This window comes from Ceratotherium simum, chromosome 2, assembly GCF_057802395.1.
Source record: "Ceratotherium simum simum isolate JZ-2026a chromosome 2, ASM5780239v1, whole genome shotgun sequence".
Lineage (NCBI taxonomy): Eukaryota > Metazoa > Chordata > Mammalia > Perissodactyla > Rhinocerotidae > Ceratotherium > Ceratotherium simum.
The window spans coordinates 55787916-55805368 of NC_141901.1; the positions used below are offsets into that span (position 1 = coordinate 55787916).

General features: G+C 48.1%; 1 protein-coding gene across 3 annotated transcripts in view; it reads left to right on the plus strand.

The window, feature by feature from the left end:
• The window catches only part of KCND3 (potassium voltage-gated channel subfamily D member 3), a 199407-nt gene extending 182293 nt beyond the window's left edge, over positions 1-17114 (plus strand). The window contains exons 2-8 of one of the 3 annotated variants that reach the window (XM_087419742.1): positions 6444-6606; positions 12556-12657; positions 13020-13109; positions 14709-14765; positions 15938-16185; positions 16594-16665; positions 16913-17114. In XM_087419742.1, coding sequence (XP_087275868.1) covers positions 6444-6606; positions 12556-12657; positions 13020-13109; positions 14709-14765; positions 15938-16185; positions 16594-16665; positions 16913-17114 — 934 coding nt within the window. The remainder of the gene's footprint in view (positions 1-6443; positions 6607-12555; positions 12658-13019; positions 13110-14708; positions 14766-15937; positions 16186-16593; positions 16666-16912) is intronic. The other 2 variants (XM_004420671.3, XM_004420672.3) reach the window with 2 other exon arrangements.
• The last annotated feature ends 339 nt before the right edge of the window (positions 17115-17453 follow it).

Here is a 17453-nt window from a genome sequence, read left to right on the forward strand (position 1 = left end):
CCCCGGGGCAGCGGCAGACAGCTGCCGCCACGTGGGCCCCAGCTCAGGTCTGGGTGTGAGTCCTAAGTCTGGGGTGAGCACTGTAACTCACCTATATGTGACATGTCACCTCCAGGACGGACTTTCTTGTCCCTTACTTTCCCTACCTACAGAGCCAGGAGGGGCTGGGGGAGGGGAGCCCTTATTTGCATGAGAAGAGTAAGACAAAATGGAAATAAGGCTATGGCTTGAATTTTTTTTTCTAGGCCAAGACATTTTCTTTTTTTTCTTTTCTCCTCCCTCTCCTTCCTCAAAATTCCACAGAGAAAATAAGCCATGGACCCGTTAGGACTTAGAGAATCACTATCAGCTCCTGCGCCTCAGTCCTCCTGCCCAGATGGGCCCCAGGAGGGGCTGTGGGAAAAAGGCCACTGCCCATCCTGGTCATTACAGTCATAATTAGCTGCTGTTTAGTGAGTGTTTACCGTGTAACAGGCATGTAGTCTCTGCAACAACACTGAAGGAAGGTTTTACTTATTAACTCACACATTCATTTGACCAACATTTATTGAAGTGCTTCGAGCAGGGGAGTGACATGCTTGGATTTGCATTTTCCGAATACGTGGTAAGATTCTTAGTGAATTAAAGGGGAACAAAAGTGGAAGCGAGACGTTTGGTTAAGAGGCTTTTGCAGAAGTCCAGTCTGGAAACAACGTTGGTCTGGGCCCAGGATTTATTTAATAAACACTTAAAAGTTCTTACTATGTACCAGAATTGAGCATTTTTACAACCAGTAACTCATTGAATGCCTCAAAACAGCCCTGTGAAGTAGGTACTGTTATTTTATCAATCCCAGGAAACTGAGGACAAGTTAACGTGCCCAAGTCACCTGGCTAACAAGTAGAGCCGGGATTTGCCCCAGGTGGTCAAGTTCAGAGTCCACACTTTTAACTCAGCAGGGACGGAGAGAAGAGGTGAGCTCCAGCTGACTCCTCAGAGCCCCCTCCCACCACCTTCTTCTCCCGACCCCACTCACATCCCCGGAAGAGCAAGATGTGAAGGACAGAGCAGGGCGATAGAAACAGACCAACCTGGGCTTTAACCCGGACGGTTCTGCCTCTCACTGCTTGAGGACCTTGAACAAGTCACTGTCCTCTCTGGCTCTGGCTTCTCATCCCTGAGGAGGGTTAACCCTACCTGATAGGGTTGTTGAGAGACCCACTGATGCAAGTAAAGATCCTAGCACAGGCTCCAGTACATTGTTCCCTTCCATCCTTCCATTCCCCATCCCCTCTTCTTGAGGCCAGATATTCCCATCCCTTTGATTGTTTCCCGTATGAAAGATTTCCAGACAATTCACCCTCCCAAACTCCCTTCTTTGGACATGATCCAGTTACTCAATGTCCTGTAGAATATACAGTGCCCAAAACTCCACACAGCAGCCTAGAAGTGATCTGCATCAAGGAGCAGAGTATGATGACCCCTTCCCCTGTTCTGGACACTGTACTCCCATCAATCCAGCCTAAGCTGGCATTAAGTTTTTAGCAACAGCATTACACTGGCAGCTGATGTTGAAGTTAAATCTCCCAGTGATTTGTTAACATGGATGGCTTTTAAGCTGGTCTCTCCCATTAGCTATACAAGTCATTGATTATTTGAATCAAAATGCTGGTGTTGTCATTTATCTTTGTTAAAATTAATCTGGTTGGTTTCACCCATGATTACAACCAGTTAAAAATCCTTTTGACTCCTAAAGACCTCATTTCACAGTAGCTCTGTCATTTAGAAATGTGAAGAACTTGCTAAAAAATAATCAGCAGTGGCCTTGTCATCACCATCATCTATCGTTATTATCATGGGATCCAAATGGAACAAGGTTAAACAAAAACAATAATTTGTCAATATGCAGAGTCAAAGTAAGGACTGAACAACTAAGCCACAGGAAAGGCAAAAGTAAGGCTGGTCCTCAGTGAGAATTAGGACAGGAACTCAAAATCCCTCAGACTTCCCTTTCCATCTCTCATCTCTGTCTACAGGTCAGCCTTCTTCCTCTCTGACTACAGTCACTTTCTCCCACAGCAGAAAACGTGGCTGCCAACAGCTCTGGAGCTTTACTTGTTGCAGCTTCAACTTCTTTGAAAGAAATTGATCTGGTCTCAGGGGTAAAAATCCAGGGAAGGGGAAAAGTTGCTTGACATTATTAGCCAACAGGGAAATGCAAATCAAAACCACAACGAGATACCACTTCACACCCACTAGGAGAGCTAGAATCAAAAAGACAAACAGTGACAAGTGTTGGGGAAGATACGGAGAAATTGAAACTCCCATTTATTGCCGGTGGGATTGTAAAATGATATAGCTACTTTAGAAAACAGTTTGACAGTTTCTCAAACTGTTAAACTTAGAGTTACCATATGACTCGCAGAGAAACAAAAACATATATACACACAAAAACCTGTATACAAATTTTTATAGCAGAATTTAGTCATAATAGCCAAAAAATGGAAACAACCCAAATGTCTATCAACTGATGAATAAAAAAACAAAATGTGGTATATACATACAATGGAATACTATTCAGCCGTAAAAAGGAATGAAGTACTGATGCTTGCTACAACATGAATGAACCTTAGCACATTATGCTAAGTGAAAGAAGTCAGATGCAAAAGGCTACATGTTGTATGATTCCATTTATATGAAATATCCAAAATAAGAAAATCTATAGGGACAGAAAGTATAGTAATGGTTGCCTAGGGCTGAGGGGTGGGGTGTGGAATGGTCACCGAGTGCTAATGGGTGTGGGGTTTCTTTTTGGGGTGATGAAAATGTTCTAAAATTAGACTGTGGTGATGATAGCACAACTCTGTAAATACACTAAAAACTATTGAATTGTACAATTTAAATGGATGAATTTTATGGTGTGTAAATTATAACTCAATAAAGCTGTTAAAAAATGAATCCAGGAAAGGAACTCATTGACCTAGCTTGAGTCAGATGCCCTATTCTGAACTTACTAACTGGGACTAGTGGGGGCAACGGGCACAGGAGAGGTTTGTTAGAATATGGCAGCTCCTCTGAGAACCAGCTTCTCTGGACAGAGTTTATGTCATAATGGGGGGAGAGGAGCACAGTTCCTAAATGGGGTAGGGTATTAGCAGACGAAACAATAGGTGCCCACCACACTGGCTATTTATAGAGAATTTACATTTACCGAGACACAGCATTAAGTGCTTCTTCTGAATTATCTCATTAATTATCACAACAACTCTGTAAGTTAGGTGTATAAGACCCATTTTATGCTGATAGAAGCTCAGGTTAATTACCTTTCCCAAAGTCATTTTAACTAGTTACTAAGTAATAATGTGGGTCTAGGCCTTAACCCCAGATCTGACTCCAGTCTCCTCTCTCAATCATTAGGCCATGCTGCCTCCCTCTGGTTTTATATAAGTTGTTGAAAAATTCTGGAACACACCACTGGAGACCTAACTTTAGATCCATTCTTTGTTTCATTTACTTATTTCCTCTTTCACTAAAGGAGACCCTTCTAGCATGAACACCGTGAACTTCTTTTGTCAGCATAGGACCTCTGTGGTCATCTTTGGGAAGCACCAGAGCACTGGAGACGGGTGTTCAACCCTACTGCTGCCCACCTGCTCTCCACACTACACTCCTCCAGCTCGTGAAGGGTAGAAAGAACTGGGCGGGAACACATCTTGCTAAAATCATGATGCAATAGGTGTCCTGATCCACCAGCCAATTAACCCTCTCAAAACAAGAGATAAGGTTAATTTGGCAAGATGTGGGCTTAATGAACCAATACAGCTTATTCTCTGAGTGTTCTCAAGCTGTCTACTTAATAATCTGCTCGCAAATGCTGCCAGCAATTTGATGGCAGAATTGATGTATGCCAAGCCTGTTGGTCTGTAGTTTCTCAGACCTCCTTTCCTCTTCTTCAAAAATATCAATACAACAGTTTTCCCTCTCTAGTCTCTTGGTATTTCTCTGCTGCACCATAATTTCTCAGCAATCATGGGCAGTGGATCTACAACTCCATCTGCACATTCCTCCTGTCTCCTGGGGTGGGATCCAGGTGGGCCTGTGATGTGAATCCACTAAAGACAGCTGGGTATTTGCCTGCCCCTCACCCCCCGCTTCAGGCTCCAGATCCTTCTTAGCCGCATTTGTGCCGGCCTTTCCAAGATAAAGCGCGTTTTTCCCGGTGGAGACAGCAGAGAGCACATGGGAGTTGAGTTGTTCTGCTTTCTCCCTGACATCTGTTACCAGCAGACCATCTGCCCCAGCAGTAGGCATAGCTTTCCTACTCGTTCTTTCTTCCAGTGGATAAAACAACCTTTCTGTTGTCCTTAGTATTTTTCACCAGCCTCCATCACCGACACGCAGCCTTCCTGACACTGTTCTGACATACTCTTGCCGTGCCTCATTCTCATGTATGGTCCCGTGCCTAACGTCCACCTTTCAGTCACATCGTCTGAAAATCCCAGCTACGTGATTCACCTCTAGGGGCAGCCCTCTTTTCTTCATCACTGGGATTATTTGAACTTGGGACAATCAGCTGTGTTTTTAGAGCTTCCCAGCAACTGAGACCATGGCTTCCAGAATGCCTAGGTAAAAGTAATAGTATTTATTGTTTGTAATATATGTCACAATAGGATTATGTTATGGGTTACTCTTATTATCTTCATTTTATAGACAAGGAAACTAGGCCCAAAGTAGCATTCCTGCAGGTCACACAGTTATTTTATGATGGAGCTGGGTGGGTCTTGAACCCAGGTCATCTAACTCCAGAAGCCAAGTTCTCAACGGCTACACTGGAGGCCACTCCTGAGCATTGTAGCAGAGAAGGCAAACCTGGGGGCAGAATTCCCAGAAGGAGCTGTCACAGGCCTTAATGTCAGCGTCGTGACTGAGACAGCTGGAGCCAGGACAAAGGGCCTGGACACTGAGGAGGAGGAAGACAGTTCTCAAAACAGGAGCCTCCTTCACAGTGAGTTGAAAGGCTTGTATGAGATCATTCATTTGCTCACCCAGTACGCGTCAACCGCTGGCCTATCCTCCACAGAGCCCTAAGGTGTTTAGGGGGTGAGGACCTCACACTTCTGAAGGGCTCCTCCCATCCCCTTCCACATCCTCTCTGGAGCCCCGGGGCACCTGGGTCCCTTCAGGGGACCCCTTCGAGCCTCACTATTTCAGCAGCAACAGTTCTGGTCATCCTAAGCTCCAGACATCCAGAGGGCACAGGGGCAGGGGAGATGGTGTTTCTGGTTTTGGCCAAAGGAGTCATCACAGCTCTTTGCTTAATAAGGCCTTTAAATTATCCCAATAAAGAGGAGGCTGAACACTTAAAACCGCAGTGGAGAGTGTCTTATCGATTGGAGGAGAGAGCTCTGGCCTGCCTGCCCGGGGCAGAGCGGGAGCCATGCCAAGTCCCTGGGGCCGCTGCCAGGGTGTGAAGTACTTAAGCGAGTTTCCCAAGCTCTGAGAGGAGCCGGCACCCTCCCCAAATGGCTTCACAGCTTAAGGGGCTGTTTCGGAGCTCATGGTGCCCCCCTAAGACAGTGCAGTTAGCAGAAAAGAGATAGAAGCAAGAGGAGTGGGTTTTGATCCAGCTGCACGCAGATGTGGGCAGTCCACTTCATGTCTGTGAGCCTCGGTTCCTGTGTGTGTCCAACGGGGATGAGGATAGAAAGCTCACGGGGTTCATGGAGCTTACGTGAGGTAAATGTGGAAAAGTGCTTTGTAAATTATGAATCTCCACATGGCTAGAAGGTGGCTTTATTATTTGTTATTTTTATTATCAGAAATGAGATCGGGTTGCTCTTCTGCTTAAAGCTCGTCCACGGCCCCTCACTGCACTTGGGATGAAATCCATACTCCTCGTCGTGGCCACTAAATGCTGCGCGTTTGGGCCCTGCCTACTACTTCAACCTCCTCCTCCCTCACTGCGCTCCAGCCCTGCAGACCCTTTAGAACAGGCCAAGCACCTCCCTACCTCAGGACCTCCGTACTTTCTGTTCCCTCTGCCTGGCCCCCTCCTCCTCCAGTGTATTGCATGGCTGGATCCTCTACCTTCAAATCTCGGCTTACATGTTACCTCCTCAGAGAGACCCTTCCTGACCACACTCCCCCCACCTGGCACTGCACCTGTCTCTACATGCTTCGTAGAAAGAACCACAAGTCACCCTGTTTTTATGGATTCACTTTACTTGTTTATGGTCTTCCCCTTGTAGGATGTTGGCTCCGTGAACATAAGCATCTTGTCTGTTTTGTTCACTCCCAGGTCACATCACAGTACCTGGCACATAGTAGGCACTCTAAACAATTGTTGAATGAGTGAATGAATGAATGAATGAATGCATGCATAGGTGAATGACTGACAGGGAAGCCTGCCTTGTTTCTCAAAAGGCCCCCTTCCTTACACCTGTCTCTCTGTCTCTCTGTCTCAGCTATGGAGACATGGTGCCCAAGACAATTGCAGGGAAGATCTTCGGCTCCATCTGCTCCCTGAGTGGCGTCCTGGTCATTGCCCTGCCAGTCCCTGTGATCGTTTCCAACTTTAGTCGGATTTACCACCAGAATCAGAGAGCTGATAAACGCAGGGCACAAAAGGTAAGCCTCAGCCCCAGGGGGTGAGGGGGGGCACTGGAGAGGGGCCTGGCCCTTCACCTTGTGCGGCTTTCACGGTCGGGTCGCCAGGCCTGGAGTCCGTGGAGAACCACTACCCAGACGGCCTCTGGAACAAACCCTCAATTATCCGTAAGCTGATTATCTCCCTTTTGGATATTCTACGTAATTTCCTCGGGCCCTGGCTCCCCATGCAAGACCTCAGCCACCAACACTCGGCAGTGCCCTGGACTCCTCCCTCTCGCAGCCAAGAGCTTATGGGGAACAGAATCGCTTTTCAATACCCTATAATAGTCTATACAGAACAGAGTGACAAAAATAAATCTGCTGGAAGGAAAAATGAATACTCTGAAGGGAGAAGATTCTGAGGCCATTGAGTTGAAGGACAAACGGCACAACAGGCTTTAGTCACCTTGCAGTTTCGTGGGGTTGAGGCGCAGAACTGCAGTTGATGGTCGGGAGAATACAGGTGGGCCTGAGAAACATTCTCATGATGTGCAGTGGACACAGCTGAGGAAGGCAGGGCGGGGGACGCCCTCATGCTCACAGAATGGGGAAAAGTCTCTGAAGGCTTTGGTGCCTGGACAGACTGGCCCTCTGCCTTCCATCCAACTCACCCACTCAGCCAGCTGTCGTCCACCTGCATTTTTAGGGTGTCTGGCTAGTGAAGGTTCTTGGGTGGTGACTCTTACCAGATTCCCATCAGGAAAGGGGAGGACCGAGGGGGTGCTGAAACACGGTACCCCAGGCATCTCAGCCTCCAGGGGTACGGTTAGAGCCCTTCTGGATACAGTGGACAGGGGAACCTCATTGAGAGTGACTTGTGGAGGCCTGAGATTTGGTGTCCCTGTTTTCGTCTTTCTCTCACTCATTCATTTCACAAACATTTCCGCGCACCTCCTGTGTGTCCGGCCCCGGGCTGCAGCTGGGTGTTTCCTCACCACCTGATCCCTGCTCCTGGCTTCCCACGCGTGGGGACAACCCCCAAGTAGCAGGGCTTCCTCGACACATCAGAGGAATCCAGAACTTCAGAACGGATCTGTGTGTGCTGACTGAAACAAAGTCACAAAATTCATGCGAGTTAGCTCTGAAATGTATAATAATTTACATATGATAACACTTAATAATATAATATATAGTTTATAATTATATAATAAATCCAGTTGGTTCCCACTTCTAGCACATCCCCTTTTGTGTACCCTGTGGTCACTCACTCCTCACCCTCTGTCTCCCTCCTCTTGTGCTGGAATATATTTTGACTTATTTTGACCTGGGCCTGGAATCTAAGGCCAGCCTGCCTTGGATTGCTCTTCTGGCTCTGTGCTGTCCTCTCCATCCCCCCAGCACCCATTTCCTACCTCTTCACTCAAGGTCAGGGCTTCCACACCCCCATCCCCTGCTAACCATCCCAGAAATGGAAGTCTTATCTCTTTCCATATTCAAGTCAGCTGAATGTGGACAATACCTGAATTCATTATGCAGTCTTAAAGAAACGGGCAGGAACAATCTGGGATCTCCGTTCCAAATCAGGGAGCCTGAGGCCCTGAAGGGCCAGGAGTCCAGAGTAACCTCACCCCCAGGGGCTAGGGCTGACACAGGTTTGTGGCCAGCAGGTGAGGTTCTAAGGAGTCCTCAGCTCCCACACCAGCCTGTGGCTGTGCCCACAGCAGCCCCACTCGAGCTGTGTAGGCAGCTCCTGCACTACCTTCCCCTCCGTGCCCACACCCTTACCCACTTCTTAGAGCCAAGCATCCGCTGTCGTTTTGCCCCTGCAAAGAATAGGAGTGGCCATTTCCCCATGGGGCTTTACAAAGCTCATCCTGTGTAATCAAAATCCAGAAGGAATCAGCTTTGGCGTATTCCTCTCTCTAGCCACTAAAGATCAGACTCCTTCCCTTCTGCCTCACACCGTACCCTCCTCCCTCCCCTCTTCGCTCTCCCTTTGAAATCAGAGTAAATATTTACAGTGTTTGCACCTCTCCTGGATACTGTCTCTCCTCAAGGTTGCTCAGCTCTGTCTCTTTCACCTTGGGCTTCCTGTGAAAGGGAACAAAAAAAAGAATACTGCCTGCTACCAGCACTGAGTCTGTCACCGTGAGGCGAGGAAGGCAGGTCTAGGGGATTCATGGGGAGTGGAGAATGGGACAGGAAGAAGGTCTGGGAAGCTAATCGTTCTCAGCCCAGACCCCAGACTCAGGAGCTATGCAGCCATAAAGGTGAGCTCCAGCCACCTGTGCCTCAGGTGTAAGGAAAGGCTCAGAGTTGTCATCCTTTCCGGTCGTAACTGGTTTGCTTGGGATTATTGCTAAATGACTCCATGACTGTTTGCTTCAGAGACTGAGTTCTCTGAGCCAGGTGAATTGGAGATCGAGTAAGGAGATCTAGCAGTGAACAGAGCGAGGGGAACATCTGGACTGGGGATTTTTTTTATGGAAATTTTTATTGAGATCATTGTAGATTCACATGAAGTTATAAGATTATCACAACCAGGGTATGGACAGTGATACAATCTGCCAGTCCTACCCAGACTTCCTCACCTTTATTTCTACTCGTGTGTGTGTATAAGTTTTATACTGTTTTATCACCTATGCAGGTTCCTGCATCCACCACCTCAGTCAAGGTACCAGACAGTTCCAACACCACAAGGATCTCTCGTGTTGCCCTTTTATAACCACACCCTCCCACCCTTCCTCCACCCTGTCCCTACCCCCTGGCACCCATTCATCTCTCCTCCATTTGTAAAATGCTTTTATTTCAAAAATGTTATATAAATGGACTCATCCAGTAGGTAACCTTCAGAAATTGGCTTTTTTCATTTCGTGTGATTCCTGGAGATTCCTCCAAGTTGTGTGTATCAATGGTCTGCTCCTTTTTCTTGCTGAGCGGTATCCCACGTATGGATGTATCACAGTTTGTTTAACCATTCATCTGTTGAGGGACATCTGGGATGATTCCAGTTTTTGGTTACTATAAATAAAGCTGCTGTGAACTTTCATGTACAGGTTTTTGTGTGAACATAAGTTTCAATTTCTCTGGGAAAATGCTTAAGAGTGCAATTGCCCATGTTTTCTTTTCGCTTTTCCATTTCTCCCTTTCTTTCCTTCTGCCTCTCCCAAGGCAAGAGATGTCAATACTCGTGGCCAAGGGCACCTGCTAGCCAGACAGCTAGGAAGTCTGGCAGTCACGAGAGGCATCTCGGGACTGACAGAATTCTTGAGCGTAGACTCTACCTGGAACTGTACCCAGGGTGGCAGCATCCTCCTTCCAGACCTCTTCTCCAACCCTGGAATCTCCACATCTGTTGAAAGTGCAACTTCCTGGGCTTTGCTCATCAAGTTTAGAAACTAGCCTGACAGGAGTTGAAATTCAGGGAAGGAGGAGAGGGAGGTTATGGACACAGCATTTTCCCTGAAGGTTGGAAGACCTGAGCTGAAGTCTTGCTAGTCCACTGCTTGCCCTGGATAAGTCACTTCCCCTGACGCCCTCTATTTCTTGTCTTTGAAACGCCTAGATGATCTCTACATTCTCCTTTAACTCTCACACTGTACTTATGGCAGTGGAAGAGAGTCAAACTGACCAGTCCACACAAGGATTGAGCCCATTACAATGGCCTGATTAACATGGATTTCTGATCAGCTGCGTAGGTTCTTCTTCCTGGGCCATCACAAGCCTCGCTTGAGCACCTGCTCAGTGTGAAGCTCTGTGCCAGGCTCTGAACCTAAAAATGTGCAGAAGCCACAGACTCCGGCCCTCAGGAGCTCAAAGTCAAGCCAAAAATCCTCACCAAATTTCATATGCTGCGTATGGTTATGTAAATACATTACAAACCTCTTTATCCTGTGTGGGAAATGATTAAACGATATAGTGCATTTGATATGACAATCTGTTGCTTTAATAGAGCCCAGGGTAAGATAAGATTAAAAGAAGTGCCACAAAGGAGAACAGGAGAATCTTTCATCTCTAGAAAGCAATGAAGACAGACCCCAGATACGAGAAAGGTCTGGCTGTAAGTGGTGCAATCAAATTATATAAGGCTATAATGAGCTTGACACAATTGGATTTCCATATGCAGCTCTCAACGCCCAGTATTCACCCAAAGCAATTAACAGGCACATCTTCAAATGATAAGAAACTTGCTTGAATGTAGACATCTAGCTGAAAGGAGGGCTGGAGCAGGAGTCCCAGGGAGGAGAATTGTCCTGGACCTTGAATGAATGTTCTTTGCTCAGAGAGTAGAGGAATGGTAGGGATGACTTACCATCCTTTCTCTCCCAGGTTCCCCTTTTCATTCTCTCCATCTAGAGGAATGTTCTTCCTCGGATTTACAGGCAGATCTTCCAGGCTCAAGTCCTGGCCTCTTCCAGATATATAGAAGCCAGGGAAGGGAGTAGAATTGTCCCTGCAAAGACATGCTGGCCACAGGGGGACTTCCCAGGAAACAAGAGATAGCGTGTCCTTTGTACTTCTGTTGAAAGCCTGAACCTGAGTCCCTGACCTCCTTTTAGCAGATGAACTAGCCCAGCAGGACACTAGGAGGGGACACTCCCCCATGTTGCAGAGAGGGTGACAAGTAGTGGAAATGTCACAATTTTCCAAGGACTCTTCTCCTGCTTGAAGTCCATGCTGATGTTCCACGTGGACTTTCCCAGAGGCAGGAGGAGCCCTCTGCCCCGGGATGGATCTGAGTCCGTGTGGGCTGCTCTGCTTCCAGGAGCAAGGGCCTAGAGCTGAGTCTAGATCTACAAGAGCCCAACCCTCAAGTTGCATTATTTTAAACCAGCAGGAACCCCCTTACTCATCCCTTCTCCCTCTCTCCCAGAGACTCCTTCCTCCTAGGCTTCACTCTGTGTTTGTGCTTCTGTCATGGTGACACTGATTATGGTTATTAGGAAGGAGAAGAGCAGCCAGCATGTGCAATGTGTCCAGCCTCTCCCACTGCCTCTGCACGCAGGAGAGATGAGCTTGCACTGCGATATCGCTCAGCCCTCCTGCCGGAGATCTGCTGAAGTCTCCCCAGGTTGCAGCTGGGGAGATTTTCAGTTGTTCTAGTTAAACCAAAGTGGTGTGTGGAAATGGGATCCATCCCCCCCACACACACACACACATCAGTCCACCTTGTCACGTGCACGTGCACCTACACTCATTCCCATGGACGTGCACGACAAAATACACATATATTGACACATCCATGCATGAATCCGCTCCCAAAGACAGGCATGCAGTTGTACAGTTATTTATTAATTTAAAAATTATTAGGCACTGGGGATACATCAGTGAACAAAACAAAAACTCCTGCCCTCAAGGAGTTTACGTTCTGGTAGGAGAGAGAAACAGTGCTAGATAAATCTATAACACATACACTCTCTTAGTAATAAGTGCTGAGGACAAATAGAAAGAGGGGAAGAAGTTAAGAAGTGTTGAGGAACACATATGCACACTCCTTGCTTTTCTCATAATTAACTGGTATTTGGATACCTGCTGCATGCAGGGAATTCACTGGACCATAGGGGAGAATCAGGAGACCTGTAACATATGCTCCTTTAGAGAGCCCGCAGTCCAGTTAGAGATGAGAAACACTCCAGTAGATACTGAGGAGGCAGAGGTCATGAAACTAGCGGAAGGAGGGAGGACTTTGATGAGTGGTAGTTCTCCTGCCAGGATTACACCCAGGCTGGAGAGATGAGTGGAAAGCCCTAGAAACTCTGACCATGCCCAAGCTGCACAAAGCAGGTACACAGTGTCTCAGACCCAGTCCTGGGTCTGTAAACAGAGATCCAAGGGTCTGGGAAGAAGCAGCTTCCTCCCTCCCCTTCATCAGCCATCACCTGGGAGCCCAGCCTCACTGGGACAGCCCGCTGGCACTGGCTTTGCCAGGCTTGCTGTCCTTTTGTCTCTCAGTCTCCCTCACTCTTTCACTATCTCTGCCAATCACAGAAGGCCCGCCTTGCCAGGATCCGTGTGGCCAAAACAGGGAGCTCCAATGCCTACCTGCACAGCAAGCGCAACGGACTCCTCAACGAGGCCCTGGAGCTGATGGTAGGTGCCCAGAGGACCTAGGCTGGGGGAGAGGCAGGGGAAGACAGGCTTGTTTTCTCTTCCCAGGGGCACCAGCACTCCCACCCCAAAGCCCCAGTTTGAACCCTGAGAAGGACACATTTCCACCTTTCCCCAGGTAGCAGCCCCCCCACATACCTCTCCCATGGGGCTATCACTGCTACCCCTAACCAAGCTTTAGACCGAGGGCCCCCAGCCCAAAGACTGGCATGTTCTATGGTGACCCTAAAATTTGGTTCGTCCGGATTTTTCTGGTGCCCTCCTACCTTCTGTGGAGAAATGAAGGCAATGGAGAGAGGAAAAGCCACCGCCTTTATACTCAGTCTCTCTTCTTTTCTTCCTAGGGCACCCCAGAAGAGGAGCACATGGGCAAGACCACCTCGCTCATCGAGAGCCAGCACCATCACCTGCTGCACTGCCTGGAAAAAACCACTGTGAGTCCACCCCATTGCCAGCTCCTTTCTCATCCCTGACCCCTGACCCTCTCAGAGGGCCAGAAGTCACAGAGTGAGACCTCTGTACTCACATCCTCACCCTGGACCCAAGCTTCAGAAGTCAAAATCTGTCCCCTTCAGATCCAAAAAGTAGTGATGAAGTCTCATCAACCCTCAGGAGGAAGACCCCAAGCAGTGAGGCAACGTGTCCAGGGTAGGGAGGCCAGTGCTATCCCTCAACAGTATAGAGGCCATTACCCCCAGCCTTCCCACACACCCCCTACACCAGTCCCACGGCCCATTTCGTGGTTAGAAAGGGCTCTGCCTGTCAGTTTCTCAGCTCTGATGGGCATCACTTTTCAAAACTAGGGCTGAATTTATATTAGATTGAACAGGACAGTAGAGAAGAGCATTAATTTTTGTCCCACCCCTGGAGCTAGGTTGATGCAATCCGTGGGTCCCTTTGCTTCCTACATTCCCCTTGTTACAGGAGACAGTGAAAGAAGGAGGCAGTGCATATATTTCTCTAGCCAGGGATTTTATCAGTACCAACCACTCTTAGTCACCCTGCAATGCTCAGGGAGTTCAGATCCTGAAAGGCTTATTGGTAAAATAGAGCCATGGTTTAGGGTGCCATAGCTGGAATGTGGAATGATGCTTGTGCCTCACAAGACTGAAAGGAAGGGCAGTGGGACCAACCCTGGACCCTTGGCAAAAAGTGCTAGGAATAGTAGGGAGGGAGGAGAAGTCAAGGTGGACAACCAAAGTGAAACCCTTTCCTGTCCCTTTCTAGAACCTCCCTTCCCAAAGAGCCAATAGTCAGAGCTCAGCACACTAAGGAAGGAACTTCCTAATTCTGAATGTTCCATATCCTGGCCTCCCAGATGCAGAGAGAATAGGTGTTAGATGACTCTTAATATGAGCCAGATGTGGACACTGGATGGCACTTGAACCAATGAGGACTTCCAAAATGGGGAGGTACTCTAGAAAACCCTAGTTTCCAGGATTTGTCAAATATTTCTTAGTATCAAGAACTGTATATGCATATCTAGAATTTCTCTCAATGACTCAGAGCTTGCCAAAGGCATAGGCCCGGACCCAACTGCCCTTTCAAAGTTGCATGTGCTGAGTGGAATGTATAAATTCAAAGGATATGGGTGAAAATGTTTGGGTTTGAAGGGCTGGAATGTTGGCATTGAAGAAATGAGATTTTGGAATTGAGGGATGGAATGCTGGCATTGAAGGGGTGGAATGCTGAATTTGAGGGAAAGAATGTTGGATTGTGGGGGTGGGATATTGGGATTCAAGAGGTGGAATGCTGGATTTTAGAGGAGGAATGTTGGACTCAAGGGGTGGAATGTTGGGATAAAAGAATGTTGGGATGGAAGGAGTGAATGTTGGGTTTGAGCAGGGTCATGTTGGAGCCAAGGGGTAGGATGTTGGGGCAAAGTGGGGAGAATGCTGGGAGCGAGGGATGGAATGTCAGACTCAAAGGGTGGAATGCTGGGATTGAGAGACTGAATGTCAAAAATGAGCTTGGGAATGCTGGAATGTACAATCAATGGTGTTTTTATCTTCTGTTGGCATGTTGTCCTGTAGGGGTTGTCCTATCTTGTGGATGATCCCCTGTTATCTGTACGAACCTCCACCATCAAGGTATAACTTTTTAAAAATTCAATTGATGTTTTTCTCTCTGATTCTTCTGAGTCTGTGGATTCTCCTCTTTTTACCGCCTGGTCTGGTTCTCTGCATGTGCTCTTGATTCTTCCGGGGCTTATCCTATCTCTGCTGTCACACCCAGTACCAGCTCAGGCTTCCAGTTCTTTGTGTTGAACTACCCAACTACCTTTCTGATTCCCTCTTTTGACCTCCCCAGGGGCTTGGAGGGGGTGGTGAAACACGACACCAATGTTGGTATCCTGTGAGCGTCCATGTGCCACATCTGTCTGTGCCAGCTCCCCAGCTCCTTGGGGGCTCCTGGTTTTGGCTGTCAGGGTTGGTCTCTCTCTGAACTCTGTTCTCATGCTACTTCTCTTCAGACTTTCTCCACACTCTGGCAAGCTTGGCCAGACAATTAATGCCATACATTTTTAGTCACCTTGGCCAAACAGACGTTTTTTAATTATCCTGGGTTCAGCACCACCCCATCCTAGTGGCCTCCAGTCAGGAGGCTGTTAGCATTCCCCACCCATGCTTACACTTGACCTAGGGAATCCTGTGCCTCCAGGTATATTAAGAATCCGTGTCCCATAGTCAGGTGAAAAAAAACAATAGTTAAATCATAACCCTGATAGTTTGACCCCATTGGCCTTCAAAAGCAAAGCTCTCCCAATTCTGTGAATAATCCAGTGCCTTTCAAAGTCTCACATTTACTCAAGATTCATAAGGATCTCACCCACTAAATCCAGAAAAGACAACCTAGCATACCCACAACTCATAGTCAGTGAGTCCTTATCCGCCACCCCCAGGAGATCCTGTGCAAAGCCTGCAAAGTAAAGTCTTTGCTTCTAGTTCTGATGATGCCACTAAATCCTTCCGTGTCCTCTGTATCCCTCAAAGCTGTAGATGGCGTGTATGTCACATCATGATCTGACACCTGCAGTCCCCACCCTTCAGTCTGATGGCCAAGGCTGCCGATAGGAATCTCTTTGTTTCTTCATTTGATACCTGTGGGACATCACCCCTCCTAAATGCTTATCTGTGCTCCAGGCAGCTGGGAGCCCTTCTCTCAAGGCCCAGAACAGAGACAGGCAGCCATACAGAGTCTGGGGGCTCATCCCCTCCTTCCTACCTCCTTTTCCTACTTCTTCTCCTTCTGCTTCCCACAGAACCACGAGTTTATAGATGAGCAGATGTTTGAGCAGAACTGCATGGAGAGTTCAATGCAGAACTACCCATCCACAAGAAGCCCCTCACTGTCCAGCCACCCGGGCCTCACTACCACCTGCTGCTCCCGTCGTAGTAAGAAGACCACACACCTGCCCAATTCCAACCTGCCAGCCACTCGCCTGCGCAGCATGCAAGAGCTCAGCACGATCCACATCCAGGGCAGTGAGCAGCCCTCCCTCACTACCAGGTGGGTGGCTTCCATCCCCATCACTCCCACAGGTTTGAGTCGTTCCATTCACAGAAGGAAACAGTCTCAGCCTTCAGAGAAGCTTGAGGGTCCTCTAGCCCTCCCTCCCCCTTATCTAATGCACGAGTCCCCTCCACCTTCCTCCCTCCACCTTCCTTCTCATCCTTGCAAGTTAACCCAAAGGCCCTTCATATGCTTTGTAGGATACCATAGCAGGTTTAGGCCCCAATGTGGGGTTAGATACCAGGAAAAATTTTTAAAAATCCAAAAATGACCTACTCCAGTGGAAAGAATGGACCAGCCGTTTTCTCAAGGAAATAATTTTCACAATTGTGTTACACACGGCGAATGCCAGGCTGATTTTGAGTCCTAGACTGACTTTCTCTCCCTTTGTCTGCTTATATTTAGGCCACTTCCCACTGCCTCCAGTGAGTTGCAAGGAATTCAGAGAAAGCAAAAGTCAGATGCCACAAATGATAGGTAAAAATCCACTGGAGGGGAAAATGTGTACTCTGAATTCCGAAGCCCAATATCCGTGATTTTGCAACTGTTGGTAGTTTAGGAATGATAATTAGAATGGATACTTACAGGCTGATTACCAAAAGCAGAGACAGAGAGACACCCAAACCTCCTCCTAGTTACCATGAGCAAGAAATATAGGAGGTCAAGGAAGCTTTGGGACACTAGCAAGAAGAACCATCACCAACTCACTCTTTTTTTATCCCAGTCGCTCCAGCCTTAATTTGAAAGCAGACGACGGACTGAGACCAAACTGCAAAACATCCCAGATCACCACAGCCATCATCAGCATCCCCACTCCCCCAGCGCTAACCCCAGAGGGAGAAAGTCGGCCACCCCCCGCCAGCCCAGGCCCCAACACGAACATTCCTTCCATAGCCAGCAATGTTGTCAAGGTCTCCGCCTTGTAAAACCACTGGACGGAGGGCCAGTGTGGGGTAGTGGGAGTGAAGGGGGCTGGCGTGTTGGTAGGTGGCCATTGGGACCACCCCCTGCCCCTTTCCCCACTATTTCTGCCTGCCCCATTGCACCCCTAGCACTGACACTTGTGCCTGGAAGGAAAAAGAGGCAGCAAAAGGGCGCCTGAGGTTCATTGCTGCTAGCGTGGACATAGCCCTGCGATACGGCATCTCACTGGGGCTGGAGGAAGGGAGGGTGGGGGTAGGGGATGGGCCAGTGGGGGGTATAGGCTGTGTGCCAGGACAGGGCCTGGGGGGGGAGCCTCAGACCAAATAACAGTTGTTTCTGGA